Source organism: Malaya genurostris, chromosome 1, assembly GCF_030247185.1.
Source record: "Malaya genurostris strain Urasoe2022 chromosome 1, Malgen_1.1, whole genome shotgun sequence".
In the NCBI taxonomy this organism is placed as follows: Eukaryota; Metazoa; Arthropoda; class Insecta; order Diptera; family Culicidae; genus Malaya; species Malaya genurostris.
The window spans coordinates 116,103,197-116,126,543 of NC_080570.1; the positions used below are offsets into that span (position 1 = coordinate 116,103,197).

General features: G+C 37.8%; 1 protein-coding gene across 8 annotated transcripts in view; it reads right to left on the reverse strand.

Moving 5' to 3' along the window:
* Nucleotides 1-225: 225 nt before the first annotated feature.
* Nucleotides 226-23,347, reverse strand: part of LOC131425526 (histone deacetylase 4) — a 182,430-nt gene continuing 159,308 nt past the window's right edge. For 7 of the 8 annotated variants that reach the window (XM_058587471.1, XM_058587478.1, XM_058587476.1 and 4 more), the window contains 7 exons: nt 19,003-19,139; nt 18,373-18,603; nt 17,882-18,093; nt 17,419-17,820; nt 15,830-17,353; nt 15,457-15,764; nt 226-15,390 (listed from right to left, as the gene is read on the reverse strand). In XM_058587471.1, the coding sequence (XP_058443454.1) occupies nt 15,330-15,390; nt 15,457-15,764; nt 15,830-17,353; nt 17,419-17,820; nt 17,882-18,093; nt 18,373-18,603; nt 19,003-19,139 (2,875 nt within the window). In that variant the 3' untranslated portion in view covers nt 226-15,329. The remainder of the gene's footprint in view (nt 15,391-15,456; nt 15,765-15,829; nt 17,354-17,418; nt 17,821-17,881; nt 18,094-18,372; nt 18,604-19,002; nt 19,140-23,347) is intronic. The other variant, XM_058587477.1, reaches the window with a different exon arrangement.

Below are 23,347 nucleotides of genomic sequence, written 5' to 3' on the forward strand. Positions count from 1 at the left end.
GAATGTTGTTCCACAAGATAAAGTGGAGGGTTTCAGCTGTCATATAAGTGGAACGTTTTACCGATCTGTGAAATAGTTCAAAATCTACACTGAAAAAAACTGCTCGAAATTTAACGTCGACAGGTTTAAAGTGACCTAGAAAAATGTAATTCGTTCGGTGTTTCTTTAGAGGATTAATAGGAATCAATTTTCTGTATATATTTCATAAATGACTTAGTAATTGCATTGTTTACTCATATATTTATTAATTTCCGTGTAACACAAAACGTTCAACATCGGTTTTTTCCATACTTAACATTTTCTATTTTACTCTCTAGCCGCCTTTTCAACTTCTGTTGGTCTTCATGTTTTTTAGCCGTGAGTGTCAGAGCGAGAGGGGCCATAAGAACAGGTTCACAACGACAATATAGAACGGGCAACCCTTGCGCGGCGCAGTTCAAAACTCGCAAAACCACCCAAAAGTGTTTGTAAAAGAGACTAATTATGAAAACAGAAGACTGATTGTAGTTTTTCTTTAGTTTTCCTCCAAACAAGTGGAACAGGCCACGCCTAAAAATAAACCATCTTGCGGCTTGTTACATTCATAATTCATTTTTCAAATGAGTCGTTGATGTTTTGTGTTTACTTTTATTTCTTTTTGTGTTTGTGTTTTTGCTGCAAATTGCTCTCAACCTACCCTAGCTAAAATTGCATCTGCTTTCCTCTTTTAAATAGATTTTCTCTTTTCCATCAAGTTCTTTCTCTAATTGAATTGAACTAGCTATTCGTTTTTTTTCTGGACTACCTTCCTTCACTTTGTGTGTGTGAGAGAGAGAGTGTGTATGTGATATATGAGCATAATTTGTTCCGGAATTAAAATAAAACTTTATTTTCATTGTACGATACAAGGAAATGAACAGCAACAGCTTAATAAAATTAAACGTTCTATATGGCTAAATAATAATTATGATTCAAATGTTATTAAAGAAGGGCTGTCAATTTAACGAAACGGGAGGGAAAATTACAGCTTTACGGTTTAACTATTTACAAACTTACCCGCAAAGCTGGTGTAACATTGCATAAACTTAGACAGTGAGTTTCAACTTAAAATAAACATTCATAGAGTTTATCATCCAATCAATTGCCATTCTTCCAGTATAACTTACTTTCTTTAAAAGAGGAATGTTTCATGTTTATTGTTGGCTTATTGTGTTATACCCTTACGCCTATCTCAAATGTTTTTCTTCGCTTTTCTCATGTTGTTTGCAGTTGGTTTCCTAAACATGAGTTGTGTTTTGAGGTGTTTCGTATGTGTTTTTTCTATGTTCGTTTTTTTTTCTTCTCCTTCTTCTTCTTCTTTTTCTTAGTACAACAAAAGCGTAATAATTCGTTTTCAAATGTTATGTTCGTCTTAAAAATGAGTTGGTTTGTTTATTGTTCGCCGTCAGCGTTCGTAAAATCAGATACCCGAGGATTGATACAACATGAACGATGGGGAATTGACAAACTAGAAAAAAAAAACACGAACAACTAATAGAGGCAAAGAGTGTAGTAGAAATGCATTTTTTCTGCTTATTGTGTTTTGAGAAACAATATCACATCTCACAGCTTCAAGCTATTTTTGTTTTCAGTACTAAACGCCTCCGTTGAATTCTTTTTTTTTGTTTCCTGTTAAACTGTGTGGGTATTAAAAAAAAACGAAATTTAGTGTCCAGCACTTGACAAATCCTTAATACAAACTATCGGTATTCGCTTCTATGCTTCCAGAAAACAGAAGCATTTTAGTACAAAATATGTTGGGAAAATATTTAGTACATAACACAAGTTTAGTACTCATCCACTGACAAATTATTATTATCTATACATATGTTCAATCGACTATTGATTAATAGTTTTAGTATAATCAGGATTACAAAATAACAACTCTGAGATAAACTTTGAATAGTTCGAAAATTTGATAAATTACTCTTGATTCTGATTTTGTTATATGCGGAAGGGCACGTGAACCGTGCCGTGCCTCTTCGCTGTGCCACAGTGTATGTATGTGTGTGTCTGTCTGTCTGTGTATGTGCTTTGTGATAACTTTAGGCAAATTTCCGTTCAGTTAGTACTCAACGCTTAAAACTTCTACCGTTTTTTTTCTCTGCTTCTTTTTCAGCTAAATCTCTCGTTCTCCACTGTTTGAAAGCTTATAAATGTTGAAATTTTACCACTTTGTTATGCTTATTTTTTTTTATTTTCGTTGGTATACATTAAGGTCACTCAACACTTATTAAAGATAAACTGTTAAAAATTTACTTACTTCTGCTCTGTTTTGTTTTGCAATAACTATAAATATTTCCTCTGGGATAATTCATATTTTACCATTTCATCTTATCTGCACATCAAGCTTACCTATGCTCAGTTTGCACGTTAGCTAAAACACGCGATTGTTCCACATGAGTCAGACATCGAGCTGGTAGGGAATTTAAAGGTTCACTAGTTTATTGTTTACTGGCAGCAGTTATTTGTATGTGTTGTGGGCTTAGTTTATAGCTCTATGCTGTTATCCTTGTTTTATTCTCTCTTTTATTTTTTGTTTAAAGCAGGAAGTGGAGCGACTGAAGCATATATTGGATTAAGGTTGAGCAAAATCTTCCGAGAGTATGATAGGTTGTTTTAGTTTATTTAGCACAATTTGTCGTATCCGATTGCCTCAGTCTCCGATACAGCGGAAAGGGGTTCGAAGGGAGTATGTTAAAACTTGCTGACGGGTAACTTTTTGGTTTCAGCTTGGAAAGATTAGAAACAGTGACGTAAATATAATATGTTGCTGTAAGAGCTTCATAGGAAATCGATTTCGTCGTAAGTATAATTTTGTGTCGCCTACTGGGGCCTTCAATTAGGTTAGTTCTATATAAAAATTACTTTGTAATTACCGTTTTATTTGCATTTTGAAAAACAAACGTACTTTTCTTAACTCTTGGTATATTAAAGAACTCTTAGTCCTATATTTCCTATTGTTTAAAATATTGTTGTTAATTGTGTAGATTTTTGCGACTACATCCGTGAAACTCGCTCACGAAAATAGCTCCTAATTTTCTTCTGTTGGTTTTTTTTTGTTTCCATCAACTATTAGTAAATAACAACTAACGAAAATTGGACGTCTGCGCTGTTAACAAAGAACATCCACAATATATTCCTTATAGAAATTTCCAATCATTCGTTTATAACCTCAAAAAGTGTTGGTTTTATGTTTTCTTTACCTATGTTTAAACCACATACTACAGTAGTCCCATCTGTCGGCAACGCGTACGAAAGATTTCTTTGCTTAATGTTTGGCGGGGCCCAACCATCACCTCATAGCTCATATCAGCTGTTTTTCAAAGAAGGACGTATCTTACAAAAGTAAACAAATCGAGGTTCTCTCTCCTACCAATAAATGCTTCAAAATCCTACAATTTTGTCTGAAAATTCGTATTCTACAAAAATTTCAATCTTAGTAATACAAAGAACTATGAAAGGCGAAACTGTCATTCCATTTGTTTACGCAAGTTTCGCCCTCCGTGTTCCATGCCAACAAAAAGGGCGATACTTAAATTGCTAGTAAGGAAGGGCGAAGCTATTTATTTTCTTTATTTTAGATGGTTACCGAACCTTTTATTACTGAAAATAGTAAAAGAAACAATAAAACTACTCACAGATTTGTCTTAGTAGCGAAAACCAGCCAATTTCATGAAAAATGCGCAAGGGCGTATCTTCATAATTCACACAGGAAGTATAAAAGTAAACAAATCGAAAAAGGGCGAAACTCTTTTTATGTTGATTTATTCAGTGGATATAGAAGGAAAGTGGTAACATTTGCGTGCCTTTTGAAGATAAACTAACAATTCATCGACTAATCATAAATTGATCAGAGAATATACGATAATTTCTAAACACGATTTGATACCAAAGTCGAAACATTCGTCGATGATTTTCTCCATTTGCTGTCAATGTTAGATTCGCCGTTCTTTGAAAAACAGCTGATATGTCACTGATCAATCAATTAATTCACGAAGAGATGTACTGGTTCTGTTACCAACCTTCTGATCATGAAGCGAATTTAATGGTACAGAGTTAAAACTTCATTTTGCTCTTGACAAAAAAAGATACCGAAAACACACAGTGAGATATTCAATCTAAATTAGAGCAAGAGTTTGTTATTCCGAACCAAAATCGAAGACAAACTAAAGCACGTCCACGAACCAGAGATGCCATTTATACAGATTTATATGTACACTGAAAATCATTTCTACCTATTTTTTGAGCAGATATCATTCATTGTCGAGCTCTTCTATAACCTACCCAAAATTAGGTCGTTCTCTACTCAAACTTTGAGTTGATCGGTAAAAATGGGTAGCGTGCTTTGTTAGGGCATAAATTTTGTACTAAACTTAAATTTACCTAAATTTTGAGGTCATCACTCGTTACCCAAAATTGGGGAGATGCACTTTAGTTGATTTTGGGTAGGTTTTGACCCAAAATTAGGTAGCGGCTGGTAAGAGTGTATTATACAGATTTTTACATACTCATACAGACTTAATACAGAGTACACATTTTATACAGATTTCCTCAATTTAATACAGATTTGTACAGATCTCACAAAAAGTAAGAAAGAAAAAAATAAACTTTTCTGTCTGAGCTATGTTTTGGTATTTTATTCCAGTGATGAGATAAAAGTCTTTCAATCAACGGACAAATCACAAATTAATATGAAAATCTGTTGTGAGATCCATTTATATTATATGTAGAAACCAATTTGAACTGATATTCAAGGAAGTAATGGCATCATGGAATTTTACTGTCAAATTGAAATTCCATGTCAAATTATGAAGTCAACAATTTCAAACTAGATAAGTATATGGAATTACAATTCAATTGTTGTGGATAAAAAAAAACAAAAAAAAACTATGAAGTTTCGTCGTTGTATATTCTTGTGAGCGCAGTAATGACTGATTGAATCTACCATCCTACAAACACAATATGTTGGAATAACATCTTTTGGCATCATTTTGTTGTAAGAATTTCATTTTATTAGTGAATACAGATTAATACAGATTTTTTATGCGAAGCAATACAGATTTTCTATGAAAATATCAGGCATCTCGCACGCACGCACAATAATAACTGTCAAAAACTGACTGGACATTCAAAATGGCCGGAATTGTCCAAATAAGTCAGGGTCATGAGTGTTATATCAGCTTTCAAATAAATATTTCTTTCAGTGCATTTTCGACTTAGTACTTTTTTCCTGAAGATAAAATTATGTAACAAGTATGAATTTACCGTGTGCCTTGAAACACACACTATGTTAAATGATAAGCATAAAACTATTTGAGAATATTGAACAATTAAATCAGCGTGGTCACCACGAGATAGCGTTATGGTGATTGTTTTGACATATCCCATGTATTTAGAAAAATTGTTGACGAATTTTTCAATTTACTTGAGTTTGAAAGAATGCAGATGGCATAACCTTACAAATATGGGTAAGAAAAACGATTATTCACGTGTTGTCATCAAACATATGATTTCAAATTGTCCTATACTCTTGACAATCTCGGATGGAATTTGAAATTTTCAGTCCACATACAGATTTGATTTAGATGATAAAACATGAGTAAATAGATTAGTCATAAAACTTTTGATCATAATTTATCAATTAATCTCAAAATCCAACCAAAAAAAAACAAAGAATATCCCAGATATGAAAACAGTACCCAACCTCACTTCTTCGAATTTGGTATTTCATGTAACGATTTCTCCATAAATATCAATCAAACATACCACGGAAAGTTACTGAATCATTAATGATCGATTTTTTTACCAAATTTTCACATGTTTTTGTATGTTAGTTTTCGATTAATAAGAAAAAAATAAATAAAAACCCGACATTTTGTTCGAATCTTCAAGCAAAATCTGAAAATTATCACCATCGCTTAGTTCAAAGCTTGCCGCTCGGGCAGCGCAGCAATCGCAAAAGAGTTGGTTGGATTCTTCAATATGAGCTGGTCACCGTGTGTTTCGTGTGCTGCAACGGTAAGTACACGTTCCAAATTTGCTATTGACAAGTGGGAAAAGTGTACTGATGAGAATCTTAAGTGAAAAATTGCCACAAAAAATCAACAATTCAACCGCCCCACGAAAGGGCTAACTGCAAATGACAGTTTCTCTTTGTTTACTTTTTCTTTTACGATTTATTGAACAGATTCTATGTTTGACGCTATATTCTTCGGAAAACTTTCAAGGTAAAACTACAAGCTTTCGATTTACATTGGAAAATTTAGAGAATTTGCAATAATGGCTTCGTAATAATCAAAAGAGAAAATAAATAAAGAGAGGCTCTCATTTGCAGTTAGGCCCTTTTGTCGTGGGAGCCTACGTTTGTCGTGGGTGCATACGTAGCCCACGAAAATTCCAAATTCGCGATACTTCATGAGGGTCTACTTACAGGAAACAGCTATTGTTGAAAAACGCAAAAGCGGATAGCTTTTGTCACTGGACAGCTGCCAACCAAGCTCTACAAATCGCCAGGTATGTCAAACCCAAAATTCTCTCGATATTTCACTAGTCAGGACGCTCATTGATTGCCAATGCAATTCAGTCACGTACCAAGAGGGGGGCCCTGGCCCCTCCCGAAATCAAAAACAGATATATAATTATTTAGGAGGTCTCAGACATATGTTACAGAAATAACAAGACAGTAAACGTAAAGAAATGTAAAACAATAACAGTTCCAGTGGATAAGTTTATAGTGTCTGTTAAAAACACCCGTAAAGAGCACTCCGAGAATTAGGTACATCAGCAATCTTCAGTAATATTATTTTTTTATCTCTATCTTTATACAACAGATTCACGAAACGACGACTCGTGGCCCGGTTCAAACTCGAAAGGACTACCATCGAGTGGACTGGGTTTCGTCACAGAGTAGATCAAAGGATTGATTATACCGCTCCACTTGAATCTACGGAAGATATTGACCCTGCAGTGCATCAACTTCAAGTCGCCATCCAAGCAGCCGAAGAGGAATGTGTTCGTAAAGTACCGATAGTAGGTAAGCGAGCCCAATTAGTCCCATCCACTTCCAGTATCATCAGAGTAAAAGATGCTTTAAGACGTCAATTCCTGAGAACTGATGACAAATTCGAAAAATTCAAGCCAAGAACCTAACGAAATTAATTTCCTTTCATACGCTCAAAGCTAAAGAACTAAATATTCTAAGAAGATATTGTTAAATTAGATCCGTTTTCAAAGCCTTTCTGAAAAGTGGCTAAAGTGCTAAAGTCCAAACCTCAGCAAATACCTCCTTTAAAATCAGGGAATTCTTTACTAGTAATACCACACGAAAAAGCTAACGCAATAGGCCACCATATCCTTGATTCACACAATCTAGGTAGTTCCATTATCAGTCCGATAGAGACAACAGTGCAGGGTACGTTGATCACATTGAATAATACCCCATGTTACGTATCAATTAACAAACGAATAACTCCCGAACAAGTAGCTACAGCTTGTAAACGTTGCAAAAACAAGAAAGCTCCGGGTTTTGATGCAATCTTCAACTTAATGTTAAAAAAACTAAGCCCTGAAACCTACGAACACATTTGCAAGCTATTTAACCGTTACTTAGATCCTCTCTACTTCCCGACCAACTAGAAATTGGCGAAAGTTATTTCCAGTGGCGTCTCGTCCTCATGTGCACCTCGTGCACTGCACTACCAGTCAACTTGAAGGAATTAACTGCATCCCCATCTGGTTTCAATTATTCTTTATTTATTCGATGAAAGCAAGTGGGGTGGCACCGAATATAAAATAATGAGCAAATTTTTGTCACAGCAGAATATGGACAAATTTACCCTAAGCTGCTTGCGCTTGGTGGTCAATGACAGCCCAACGATCTTTTCAAATCGCATTGTCGTAGCCAATAAGTGAAGTTCTAAACCTCAGCACTTTGCCTTATGCACCGAAATTGCGTGTATTCAGACACAACTCGTCCAATATAAAATTTCAAGCATCTCTTGTCGGAGTGTTAGTATCTTTTCCATGCACATGAACTACTGCGTAGATTCAAGAAGAGAAGGAATTACTCCGCTTAGCTCTGAGATTTGTTGTTCTCTCTGTCACGTTTGGTTTTGTCAAACTTGTATGCCCACCATCAGGAGAGGTTTCAATGGCTTATGCTTATGGCAGTTGAAAATAAAATGGTGTCTCATGTTTCATTGAAGTTATTGACAGATTTGCTCGACGTTCAAACGACGTGATATAAAATAAGTTTAATAAAAAAATACCATTCAAAAGTGTATTGGTATTTCGTTGTATAGACAAACACAAGTAAATTTTCATTCCTCAATCTTTAGTTTTCACTTACAACGAGCTGTCATACCACATAATCAGTACGCAACCCGTAAAAATGGTCACGAGACGCCACTGGTTAATTCAATTCTAAAATAGGGTAAAATCCCTCTAGCCCTGGCAGCTACCGGTCAATGAGCCTCTTGTCGTCAATCTCGTAAACTTTTTGAAATACTTTTGCTGGACAGAGTTCTCGAGCATGTTAGCTACAACGAAATCATTCCCCTCGTTCAGTTTGGTTTTCGAGCTGGCCATCCGACCACTCAGCAGCTGTACAGAGTGATGCAGATAGTTCGTAGGAAAACAACCTTAGCTAAATCCAGTAGGAAAACAACCTTAGTTACAATTTCTCTGTCTATTTGTTTAAAATCATACAAAACTATCTCTCGAATCGATCATACCAAGTAGTGCTGAATGGTAAATGCTCAGAAAGTTTACTGATTCCCGCAGGAGTTGCTACCTACACAGCAGATATTCCGGAGTTACCAAATAACTGTTTCCTATAACTTTTCGCTGATGATACAGCTATATTATACAACGGCAGAATAACGCAACATATCACAAAAAAGCTACAGAAGTGTCTCAATAACTTATGCAATTATTTAAGCACATGGAAAATCAGATTAAATTGTCAAAAAACTCAAGTTATACTGTTCCCATACCGTCCACCACGAAGGTTATTGCCACCACCTGATTGTAAATTCGCTATGTATCCATCGACAGGACGAATTAGGCTAACTACTTGGGCCTTACTGTAGATTCAAAAATGTTATAGAGAAACCTCGTGGAAAAGATAAAAAAAAGCAGAGTCCTTCTATTGATAACAAAATTCTATCCGTTGATAAATAGAAGATCCAAACTGAACACAAAAAATAAACTTGCTGTATACAAACAAACTATAGCACCTGTCATATACTACGCCATGCCAATATGGGCGGAATGTGCAAACTCCCCAGCAAAAGCTTCAAGTTATACAAAACAAATGTTTGAAAATAATTCTTGATTTGCCGTATGACACTAAAACAACTGAAGTCTATGGAAAAACATGAAAACTATACAAAAAGCCATAGAAAGTTATTGTGAAAAATTCATAGGAAAATACACAAGCTCCGAAAATGACGTCTTAAATATTTTGGTGGGCCTAGAGTACGCAAAACAGGTCATGGATATGTTGGTGAAAACATACCAGAAAGCGGGTACGGTTGCGATGGTGGTGATGAGAGAGCGGCTCTTCACCATAAAACACCGAAATCTGGGTTCGTTAAGGAAAATCTTCGATGAGTACGACGAAATCATTCGAAAGCTGAACAGAATGACATCAAGTGTAGGGCATGCTGAAAAGATGCATGCTCTACTAATCGCCATGCCTGTAAAGTTCAAACATGTTAAAGGTGCCTTACTGGTGCTTTCGAACGACGAACGTCAAGCGAATGTTTTTGAATGCAGAAGCCGAGGAAGAGAAGCAGACAGAAGAGAAAAACATTGCGCTTGCTTCTAGATACGCATCAAAACGGCAAACAACACAGTGCTTCGGATGCAACGAAATAGGGCATTTCAAGAACAAGTGCCCACTGATGAAAAAGTTTGTGTCCAAAGAGAAGGAAGAGTACCTGAAACGGAAGAAAAGCTTCGCATTGATCAAGAGAGTAGCCCACAAAAAGGTTAGATTTGCTGTAGATTCGGGAGCGAGCGATCACATGGTAAATGACTACAGGTTGCTAGAAGACGTCGAAGAATTAGCAAAACCAGTCGACATCTCTACAGGCAAATCAGGAGATAAACTTCGGGCTACGAAGGTTGGCAAAATGAATTTGAAAAGCGTTGTAGGTAAAAATACAATAAAAGATTTAACACTGTACAACGTTCTTTTTACTCCTGGACTTGAAGAAAATCTCCTTTCGGTTAGAAGGGTAAGCAAGCATGGAATAAATGTTATATTTATCGATGAAAAGGTTATTTTCAAGACCGAGAGCGAGGTTATCGCTTTGGGAAGTTTCGTTGAATCATTCATCAAAATAACACTTGGGCAGTGGTTAACTGTGTACCCAAGGGAATGAAACCGATACACTCAAAATGGGTGTTTTCAATTAAAGTTGATGGCAGTTATAAAGCAAGATTGGTAGCAAAAGGATCCTCACAACGTCCTGGATTTGATTATTGTGAAACATTTGCGCCAGTAGCCAAGCTAGAAAGTGTTAGAATTGCTATATCACTTGCTAATGAGCATAAGTTAATAATGCATCAAATGGATGTAAAAACAGCATTTTTACATGGAAGTTTAGAAACAGAAATATATATGAAACTTCCACCAAACGCGGATGATCAAAGCCAAATTGTTAGATTGAACAAATGTTTGTATAGTTTAAAACAAGCAAGTAGATCGTGGAACAAACACTTTGATGATGCAATGGAAGCACTTGGCTTTGAACCAATAAAAAACAATAACTGTGTATATAAGTCTGAAGAAAAAGGAATAATACTGATCCTTTATGTAGATAACATATTACTAATTGGCCAAACCCTAAAAGAGATTTATTGGATTAAGGAAAAACTCAGCAAGTTATTCCAAATGAAAGATATGTTAGAAGTAAATCGTTTCTATGGTATGGAAATAAATCGTAATTTTGAGAACCAAACAATTGAAATTTCGCAAACTACATATATAGAAAAGCTAGTTAAACGAAAACTACAGAAGAACCATTTAGGGAACTGCTAGGATGTCTACAATACCTTTCGTTGACAACCAGGCTCGATATCTGCGTTGCGGTAAACATATTAAGTAAATATTCCAATTATGCTACTGACTGGAATTAGTCCGGGTTAAAGCGAATATTGTGATATTTGCGAAGAACGAGCAATACAAAAATCGTTTACTCGACCAAAAATAATTATCCTGACTTCATAGGATTTGTGGATGCAGACTATGCAAATGATCCTGATGAGAGGAAATCTGTTTCAGGATACGCGTTTCTATTATAAGGTAATTTAGTTTCGTGATCAACGAAGCGACAACCAACGGTCAGCTTATCTACAACTGAAGCCGAACTGATAGCACTTTGTTCAGCTACAAAAGAAGGTCTGTGGCTAACTCAACTTCTCTACGAATTGGATGTAGTCGTAAAACCATTCGTTATAACAGAAGACAGTATTCCATGTATGAACATCGCGCAGGAGCCTAGGTCACATCAAAGGATGAAACACTTGGACATCAAATATCTCTTCGTTCGTGAACCCATCAAGAAAGGAAAACTGAAACTGCAGTTCATCGTAAGTGTCGACCAACCGGCAGATGCTTTCACTAAGGGGTTACCTAAAATTACACATAGAAGGTTATCGATAGTGTACTATGTTAGTATTTAGAGACTTGACGAATTGAATTCGAATAAAATCATCTTCAAACCTGTTACCAAATGTGTTTATATTCTTTGGTAATTTTCAACAGAAGAAAATTCTTTCAAAATCCCTGAATAGGAAACTTTTCGCTCTGGAAAACTAAAAATATAGGTATGTTTGCAATTTTAAAGCGTTTCGTACTGAGCTTTCTTCGGATTGCAGATGAATTTTCATGCTCTGATTGTAATGGAAACCATAACACAAATTATTGACAATGTCCAGACAAAAAATTTAAATTCTCATCCAATAAAATCCAATTCAAAAGCCCTTTTTTCCCCTCAACAGTGTTGTGCCCGTGAAGTAACCAGAAAGTACGATTGCTTCATAATGAACTCTCCGCTGGTTGATAGCCAGTTTTAGCCCAATTACTTTGTCCTTCTACAATTGATCTGGTCTCATTTGTAGTGATTGATCTGATTACTCAAACAGACTTCGATGCAGATCTTCTACCGATAAATGGTATCGCGCAAGCTAAAACTGGTTCTATATTCTACCACCTTAGAAATGATCGAATAGGATACAGATCACGTAAATTATTATATAAATTATTCACGCGTGATCTGTCCAAAATAGTGTTGCCTAAAAGGTACCAGCAAAAAATCACCCTTTACCAGAAGAAGTATTGCCTCAAGCTGACATTACTGAGACAAATTATGATGGAATTAGGGCAATCATAAGCGAACTTAAAAACACGAAGGATCCTAAGTACTTTCTAATAATTTTATTAGAATATTTTCTCGATGTTACCTTTAGAATTTCGCTAGCAAGCAATTGCCAGCGTTTTATATGCTCATTCTCCAGCATGATTGACAATACTTTTCCTTTAAAAATTAATATAAAACTATCGATTTTTTTTACGTCGGTTCAAATTGAACGTCCGAGTTTTGCATTATGCAGTTCAATTTGAACTGCTATACACTGATGAGTTTAAGACGAAATGTAAACAAAATTCAATTGTTGAAGTTTTACGCCGCTATTGTGTCCGTCTACATAGTATGCCTTAGAAATAAATAAATCAAATGTGACAACATGTACATAACAACATAACAAAACTGCTGTAAAGTATTGACTGAGGAGTGCTATGCTCCTGTTTTTAACATAATGCCAAAAATCTGTGACATAGAATAACAGATCGGCTGAAAAGTTCGTATCGTTTCTATGAGAGGGTGCCACTAGAATTAAATCCATGCCATTTTCAGTTAGTCCCAACCTTCAAAAGATACGTGTATAAATTTGACAGCTGTCTGATTATTAGTTTGTGAGATATTGCATTTTTAGTGAAGCTACTTTTGTTATTGTGAAAAAAAATGGAAAAAAAGGAATTTCGTGTGTTGATGAAACACTACTTTTTGATGAAAAAAAGTGCCGCCGATACCAAAAAACGGCTTGATGAGTGTTATCCAGACTCTGCACCGGGCGAAGCAACAATTCGTAAGTGGTTTGCAAAATTTCGTACTGGTCATATGAGCACCGAAGACGATGAACGCAGTGGACGTCCAAAAGAGTCTGTTACCGATGAAAACGTGAAAAAAATCCACAAAATGATTTTCAATGACCGTAAAGTGAAGTTGATCGAGATAGCTGACACCCTAAAGATATCAAAGGAACGTGTTGGACATATTATTCACGAATATTTGGATATGAGAAAGCTTTGTGCAAAATGGGTGCCGCGTGAGCTCACAATCGATCAAAAACAACAACGAATTGATGATTCTGAGCAGTGTTTGGAGCTGTTATATCGAAATAAAACCGATTTTTTTCGTCGATAGATAACAATGGACGAAACATGGCTCCATCACTTCACTCCGGAGTCCAATCGACAGTCAGCTGAGTGGACTGCTCGCGATGAACCGAACCCAAAGCGTGCAAAGACTCAACAATCGGCCGGTAAGGTTATGGCGTCTGTATTTTGGGATTCGCATGGTATAATTTTCATCGACTACCTTGAAAAGGGAAAAACCATCAACAGTGACTATTATATAGCGTTATTAGAGCGTTTGAAGGACGAAATTTCAAAAAAACGGCCTCATTTGAAGAAGAAAAAAGTTTTGTTTCATCAAGACAATGCACCGTGTCACAAGTCGATGAAAACCATGCTGAAATTGAACGAATTGGGCTTCGAATTGCTCCCTCATCCACCGTATTCTCCAGATTTGGCCCCCAGTAACTTTTTCCTGTTCTCAGACCTCAAGAGAATGCTCGCTGGTAAAAAATTTAGAAGCAATGAAGAGGTAATCGCTGAAACTGAGGTCTATTTTGAGGCAAAGGACAAATCGTACTACAAAAATGGTATCGAAAAGTTGGAAGATCGCTATAATCGCTGTATCACCTCTGATGGCAATTATGTTGAATAATAAAAAAGAATTTTGGCAAAAAAATGTGTGTTTCTATTAAACGATAGGAACTTTTCAGCCGAACTGTTATGTGTAGTAATTTTCAAAACCGTATTTCGGTATAGCATTTTGAATCACCGAGATATCGGTTGATTTCAGTTAAATATAGTTTTAACTCACTTTTTCCGGTATCTTTTTAGCCGAGTTCAAAATTAAGTTTTAAGTGTGTGATGTTTAACAAGAAACTCAACGCCGTAGTCAGATAATAACTCAGCGTTCAAATTGGCTTTGAGATTTCGAAACCAGTTTTGTACTACCTTACTATTTCAAAGAAGTCCCGCAACAATTCAGTGAGTCAAAGAAACATACACGATTGGGATTAACGGAAGAAGAAATGTAAGCATTACATAGAAACATAATTTGGACACCGGCTAATGAAATACTAGGAGACAGAAATCCAATTAACTCAATGTGGATATTCACCATTAAAATAGACAACGAGAACCACGATACAAAGCTCGTCGGAAAAGGTTTTTTGGATTCGATTTTTAAAAACTGATAGATATTGACTGGTGCTAGTTTCGTGACGTGAGGACACCCCGGGCCATACGGTTGCATAGGAATCTTTCGCGAATGTTGCCGACATATCTCTTAAAAACTGCAAATTAGTTACCAACCTGATGGTTTATACGTAGCGACTTCCAGTGGTATGACAAATTCTATTTGTCTTTTTTTTTTGTTTTGTTAGTTCATCTGCAATCAACCCAAAAATATTCCCTGATTCAATATGTTTACAATGTTGCGATTTTCGACGGTCTTTTCGAACTAGTCGGAAACTCTACCAAAAAATTTGTTAGAAAATATAGTTCAGCTCTTCAAAATAACTCACATCTGCCTATTTCTTATCCTGTTGTAAATCTTCTGTGTGCCTAAACTTTAAAATGAACGCTTTAAGCGTTCAACTTCGTTTTACCCCCTGGCATCGAGGGTAACGTACCTTAATTCTGCTTTCCTGCTTCCGCCAACACTACTACTAGCAAGTCAATAGAAAATCAATCCGTTTGATAAGTTCCTTCCCACTTATAGCGGTGCAGTTTCCAATATGCATCAGACGCCTCGGCTCAGCCCGAGCGCGGCTCAACGCTTCACATCCAACACCGAAAAATGAGGTATCCAACATCAACATCTTCCGAAATGTTTGGCTGCAACCTTCCGGAAGCGACCGGACAGAATAGTTCACTATGGTTTATTTTATTTAGACTCATCTTGATCCATTGGTTCCTCCGAGTCCTCTCGGGAGATGTCTGACGTTCTGCGAGAGAGTGGAAAAAAGGTAAATTTAAGACTTCGGCTGAATACGCGCAGCTTGCCACCCTACCTATTGGGCGGTTGCATCGACAATCCAGCCATGGCGGTGACGGTATCAGATTCTTCTCGATCATTCCCGCTCACTGCTTGCATGGCTGAAAGGCTAACGGTATGTGCTAACCGTTTCACGCAGGGCCAGTGCGACATCTGTATCGCAATAGTTTTCTGCAGTGTTTCGATGGCAGACAGACAGGGAGGTCGGGACAGTTCCGTCGTTACAATCGGCGACAGTTCATCACCTAGTAGTGCGCGAACGCATTCCTGGGCGGAATCGCAAATAGCCGGGAGGTCGTAACCACCTTCCAACGCTAGTACTACCTGTAATTAGGACAATATTTTAATCGATTGGTAACCAATTTAGAACTGAAACTGAAAAATCTTACCTTCCCATCCGCGAGTTTCATTAGCTCTCGGGTTAGGTAACCAAAACAGGCCGGCGAAACCATGTACCCACCGAGAGGAGCAGGATGACCATAAGCCGCATCAAATCCAGCCGACACAAGGACAATGTCGGGCTGAAAGTCACGCGCGATTGGCATCACCACAGTTCGGAAGGCTGCCAGGTACTCGGCATCACCAAGAGGAGGATTCAGTCCACCGGACCACGGAATATTCACGTTGAAACCAAGTCCCGGTCCAGCACCGCACTCCGTAGGACCACCGGTGCCGGGGAAAAAGTTCCCGTCGTCATGTCGGTGGATCGAAAGGTACAGCACATTGGGGTCATCGTAGAATACCTGCTGTGTTCCATTACCGTGATGGACGTCCCAGTCCACAATGAGGATTCTACGCATTTCGGACGGTAGTCGTTGCAGCAACAGTTTAGCCGCTATGGCTATCGAATTGAAGAAGCAGAAACCCATAGCGGCGTTTGGTTCCGCGTGATGACCCGGAGGACGAACAACGGCAAAAGCATTTCGGATTTCACTTTTAGCCACTTTGTACGATAAGTCTATCACGCATCCGGCCGCCATTCTGGCAGCAGCAGCAGTATGATGTTCGTTCCAGGTAGTATCGAGATCAACACCAACTCCACCACAGGCCAGCCTTACAAAGCTTACCCGGCTGGCATCCAACTTCTGTCTGTTGATCTGATTTGTACCGAATACGAGGGAATGCGCTTCGGTGTGCACGGTTTGCAGCTCCTCTTGGGTGGCTTTGCGAGAGCGAAGCTTGTCACAACGAGACGCTAGACCGGTTTCCACTAACCGAGCCCAGACACTCTGAAGTCGTCCGCTGTGCTCCGGATGGGCAGCGTTGTCACCACAGATACAGCTATGCTTCAGCATGAGACTATCGAAGGCCAGTCCGGTAGTCAGCTTGCCGTTCTGCTGTACGGATCGAAGAGGGATTGCCGAGGCGGACGACGAGGTTGTTAGCTGTAAAGGTCCAGGACTTGCGAGACCTTCGTTAGTGTAGCTAAGCATCGAACGACTACGATTCTGAACCGTCAGATTTACTGGAGGCGGAGTATCCTCCTGACCGGTATCCGACAGGGTCATCGGATGGTTACTGCTGGCCGGGGTTCCCAGATGGACTAGTGGACTCGAAGAGGTTCGAGAGAGTGGTCGCAGTATGGTACGATTGTACGGATCTTCCAATATTCCGAGCTGAATCGATTGTCGCATGAATTCACGCTGTTGTGCCTGTAGAAACTCGACGTGCTGCTGCTGTAAACTTTCCGCAGAATCACACAACAGCGTTGTATGGGAAGTACTCTTGATCACACTGTTCGCCGTTATCACCGTCGTCTTGGGTGGTTGTTTTTTGTCCGTTAGGTCAATCACCTCGCCGGATTCTACTTCCTCCTTCAACTCAGGTTCCCGCACGCAATTGGCACGGCTCAGTGCGGTCTGGCGTATTTTCTGTTTCATCAACAGATGCTGCTCGTAGGCTTGCCGTTCGGCCTGAATGAATAGAGTTAAAGCACATTAATTTACGCTAAACAAACTAGCGACCCCAGATAACTTACGTCACTGTCCTCGTAGTGTGTCTGACCGATGTTGACAACCGAACCGGATGTCCCGGTTAGCATCGGATGACCGAGTGGCAGAGGAGCCGACTGCGTCCGACCAAGCGGTCGATGGCCTTGTTTGTGCAGTCTTGCCTGTGCAACCTGAGCGTCGGTGATTGGTTGACCGTAAACCGGTGGAACACCGGAATTGATCCCTCCCAGATGGGTCGGGTTAATCGAGAGACCACCGGCGGCAGCTACAGCAGCCGCGGCTGCTTGCAATTGCTGCTCAGTGAGTTCCAGCATTGTAGGATGATTTACAAAATGCGGTGGTAACGGTGGAGGATGATGCGATAGTGAAGGTTGCGGTGGCTGGCCAGCGGCCACCATCTGGTGTGGAGGTCTCAGCGGAACCATCGTCTATGGGGATCATATGATACATTAGTAACTCTTACGGCGGAACCTAAAACGACACACTTACAAGGTGATTTCCGGGATGTGCATCAGCAAGATGGGGCCTGCCCAGCGAAATGTTTGGCATTGAAGGTGAACTGAACAGTGCAAGGTCGTTGATGCTAGACCGGTACTGTGGATCTTCGTTCTCCTCCTGTATCGGTGCATTGGATGGTGATCCACGGCTTCCCAGTGCCGGAGGTGAATTCGGTCCCGAGTCGGGTGTTCCAGTGGAGCAATCTGTGAAATTGAAACGTTATTAGCACTAGGCATGATGTGCCATTTAGAGATGGCGATGAAAAAAACGGTCAGACTCTGTCCTTTTCGATAGATTAGTCTCATTAGCACACAAACTCAGAGTGGGGGAGGCTTTGTTCGTGCAGCTAATCTTCGTTGGCGCAAAATTAGTTTAGCTCTAGTGTTTAACACACCACAGTCACACAAAATCAAAACGACACTAGTTCTATGGTGATTGTTGACTGATCGGTGATTGTTGATTCATGACGGTATTATACATACTTGCTGGATGAGCGGCCATCGAGGAAATTTGGTGATGTGACAGCTGTTGGGAATGTTGAGCTTGCTGGTGTTGCTGAGCGTGCTGTTGCTGGACTTGCGATTGTTTCTGGAGTCGTCGTTGGGCTGCCTGTTGGAGTCGTTCCTGGCGGCGCGCAGCCAACGGTCCGGTCATAGTACGTTTCTCGATAACACGCTGCTTGATGCGTATCTTCAGCAGGTTTGACTCGGAAGCTGTCGTGTGGCAAAAATACATGCATTCGGTTTGGACGGTTAGTGGTAACATCGAAACTGTGCTAGTCTATAAAGCGAACAAGATGGTGGCGTCTGGACTAGACATGGTCGCTTTGGTAGAAAAGCAAACTGTTCAAAAAGGCTGTCGCTTTTTTTAGTAGGTTAACTTGGTCTTGTCTGTTAAATGTTACAAAAGAAAAACGCGACAGACAAGCGCAACATGCAGAAAATCAAACGTAAAACTCTAGATTTAAGCTTCGCAATTTTGCAAACTGTTATTTCGTTTCGTTTATCCAGAAATTCCAGAATCGGATACAGCGGATTCATCCAATTAGTATCAATCAAGCGAAAATGACACGCACACACACATCGAGACTAACGATCCTGTGCACAACGTACCTGTTTTTCTCAATGGAAAGTCGGAATCATATTTGGCGATCGACGACGGAGGAGGTGGCGGGATTTTGTACGGATGTGAACTGGATGCAACGGCTCCGGCCGGTATCGATTCGCCCGACGAAGACTTCACGACGCCCCTGAAATGTGGAAATAATATTTAGTGTCAAAGAAAGCATCAAATGAGTAAGATATTTATTTTATGGAAACAATATTTGTCATAATGGACGTTAGGCGTGATCAATATTTGACATTAGAGCGAATACAAGTTTGTATGTTTTATTCGAAAAAGACGAAAATAACAAAGAAGATATTTTACTCTCAGCCCCATTCGCAAAATGTGAAAAAAATATCCATGTTCAATTGACAATAACAAATGGGACAGTAGCTTGAAAATCGTATTTTGACGTTCGTAATTCTACACGGGGAAAAATCCATTGCCGGTACCATGATTAAAAATCATGAAATCATGAATCATGTCTATCATGAATAACCAAACATAATTTCATGAGCAAAACCTCTTTTTAATCCATCTAGTGGTGTGATGTTTGATAAAAATTCATTCAGATTCAGTTATGCTGTTTTTGTTTTTAGCGCTGCACCGGTGTAGTGTAGCACTGACTATATTCGCTCCAAATTGGGTGTAATCAAGGCATCCTTTACTTTCCTGCACTGGTGTAGTAAAAAAAACGAAAATGCCATTAAAACGAAAAACGAAAATGCCATTAGTTCACAACATTCTCGAAACCAACAGTATCGGCAACGATACATTTGAACATAATCATTGGTTACTTTCTAAAGAAAATGCGGATAGAATAAAAGCGGGATTTGTCGGTTACGCCAGTTATACGATTATACCTTCGGAACCCGAAGTATCTACATTTTTGTTTCCAAACTTTATGTTAATTGTACGCGAGAGATACCAAAAAACGTGCTTAATCCACCTAGCAGTGAGATGATACCTTTTTTTATCATCCCCATGTGTTTTTTGCTTGAAAGTTCTTCGGTGTTTTAGTTCTCATGACATTATTTTAATGATCGTCGTTTTAAGAGGCAATTTGATATTTAAATCACTCATTACTCTGTAATGTCGAAACTGCAAATCGGATCGAATTTGAATCTAAACGTGTAATAACATTCCATTGAGATGTCGAAATAAGTTCCACTTTAGAGTTTAGGGTTATTTACGACACTACCAGAACCGGTATTCAATAACAATACTTTTGAGGCCAACTTTGAAGCGTTTTTGGCTTCGTTTTCTATATCGGTATGAATTTTAAAAACTCATCACCGTGTAATTCCAGATTCGGATAAAATTCATTAATTTTGTATGGGACCATAAATCCTTTAATTTGAATTTTTGTTTTTGAAATTCGATTTAGCCTTTTTTGAGAAAACGATTGAGCTTCGAGAATACTGGAACCGGAATTCTAAAGTCGGTGTAGCCGAAGTCAGATAAATTCACCTGAGTAGCTGTATAGTTTACATTTGTTTCAAAATGTTTGAAAAACAGTGTAGGCATCTTTGAGAAACCGTAGTGCGAATCAAATTTTTGGGTACCTTCCGAATCGAAAACTGAATACCGCTAAAACTGAAATAAATTTATTTGGTTATCGACTATCCAAATCTGCAAACCCGATAAACCTTATTACTTTATGTGAAATAAACATTTTAATACTAATCACCCTGTATCACCTGAACCGAAAGTCGGATATGACTAGAACGCAAGATGTTTTATAGGATCTTAAAACCTTTCATTTGAATCATAGATCGGTTCAGCCATCTGCGAGAAAATGAGTTACAATTTCGTTTCGCATATCATCCTGTAGTTCCGGAACCAGAAGTCGAGTCCAAATGTAATTTAGGAACCTTGTTTGAGATTATACGACTTTTCATATGAATCTGAGTTTGTAAAAACCGGTTGACCCATCTCCGAGAAAATTGAATGAAATTATTTGTCACACACGCATTTGCTGATCTTGACGAATGGTATCAATGGTACATAGGTGCTATGCTCTTCCAGCATTTATTGCTGTAAGTAGTTTAAATCAATCTGTATATATATATATATATATATATATATATATATATATATATATATATATATATATATATATATATATATATATATATATGTATATATATATATATATATATATATATATATATATATATATATATATATATATATATATATATATATATATATATATATATATATATATATATATATATATATATATATATATATATATATATATATATATATATATATATATATATATATATATATATATATATATATATATATATATATATATATATATATATATATATATATATATATATATATATATATATATATATATATATATATATATATATATATATATATATATATATATATATATATATATATATATATATATATATATATATATATATATATATATATATATACATATATATCTATATATATAAAAATGCAGAGATCATTCTTTGTAATCGCATCACGTAAGAACGGATGGACGGATTTACATGATTCTTTTTTTGTTTGATCAGTTTTTACCCCCACCGGGTTCGTACATCAAAAAAAATAGGAAAACTGGCAGGAAAATCCATAAAGTTGTTTTGTATGGACAATGGAATTTTCCACTGAAAAAGTCGCCAATGATTGCTAGATCATCGATAGGTGTTTGGCGCAAAACGAGTTGCATAAATGTATGGCCGTCGAAGAAAGGAATACTAGATCGTTGAAAGAATCTTTTGGCGCGCAACGAGTTGTTTTGTGTGAAGTTTTCACATTCATAGTTGATCCATGTGATTTGTCACTTCGAACCACGTGCTTAATTGGGTATCGAAATTATTGCTTACTAATGTCGTTTTCGCTTTGTAAAACTGAAACTGACTCAGGGTAGTGTCATCAAGTAAACACTTTTCACGAAACTAAGTTGGGTTCGCACCTAACAACGGGGTTGTGAGCAAACCCGAAATAAAAATCAGACTCGAAACTGACTCGATTTTCAGCTCAATATCGTTGAAACTATGTTCAAAACTGGTTTCCAATAAACGATTTGACAGCAGTTAGGGTGGAAACTGGGTTAGGTTAGGCATCAAGAGAAAACGACATAAATGACTGGCGGAATCCATATGACTGTTCTAGAAATGCCGCTGTAGGCAGAAGAAAAAGTTCTGATATCGTTCACCAGTTGATAGATTGTGTGTAATGGAGTTAAATGAATAATAACGGTAATTGTGAATCAATGAAAAAATTGTGCGCACATAATAAGTGGCAATTAGATATCAATATTCAAGATAGATTGAGACTATTTCATATTCTAAGAAGCAGTGTTGGTGATAGCCGATAATTTGTCAGAGAGTGGTTCGATATTTCTTTACATTGTATACAACATTGCCAATCTGGTAGAACCGTGAGAGAATATTTCTACATCTTTTCGCACCACTTCATACTCTGAGTATTTCACGGGCCTCTCGCACTGGTGTCTATGCTATGCTAAATGAACAAGGCCGGTTTTTTGTTGCTGAGATGATATCCGTCTCCCTTTGATGGCGCTGATTGAATCGTGTGATGAGTTGCTAAAGAGCATTTTTTGATACGTTAGTAAGATCAATATCAAATTAGTAAGATCAATATCAAATTAAAATGTAAGTGTCGTCTCTCCAAGTCACCAAAAGTTCCTTAGTTCCTAAAAATATCCACTTTATTAGAGCTCTAAAGTATGCGTGGCACTTTTTGGCAACTTGAACGTACAGAACAAGTTCTGAGAAAACTTTCTCGATGCTGAAAAGCTGTACAAGAAATTCATTCAAAGTTTGTTCTGTTTCGTCGGGTGAACATTGAAGTATGGATAATTCCTCAAAAACGGACTGTTCATTTTTTTTACAAACTTTTGGTTACTTGGCTAAATACAAATTGTAAATATATCCTGAGATGACAGTTTGTTCATTTGCTCTATTTTTACTTAACGGAAGTGTTTTACATTTCCACATTAAGTTTTGGTGATGTTTCTTTTTTGGGCTAAATGTGTTTCGAATTCCGTTGATTGTAGGTTAAAAAGCAAATCCTTGGTATTACATTCCTGTAGAGGAATTTGACCTTCTGTTTCAACAGACTTCGCAGACGATTCAGAGTGTACAGAACCATTGCATGGCCGATGGTACGATTCTACTGCGTAGTGTCAGTCAGTAGTGTCCTTCAAGGTCGGGGCTCGAACATACGACAACTGGTTTGTAAACCAGCGTCCTATGCATTGAACCATCAACCCGGGACGAGGTAGGTTAAGTAGTAAAAAAAACATTGGAGAGAAACGTTAACCATTTAGTCGTT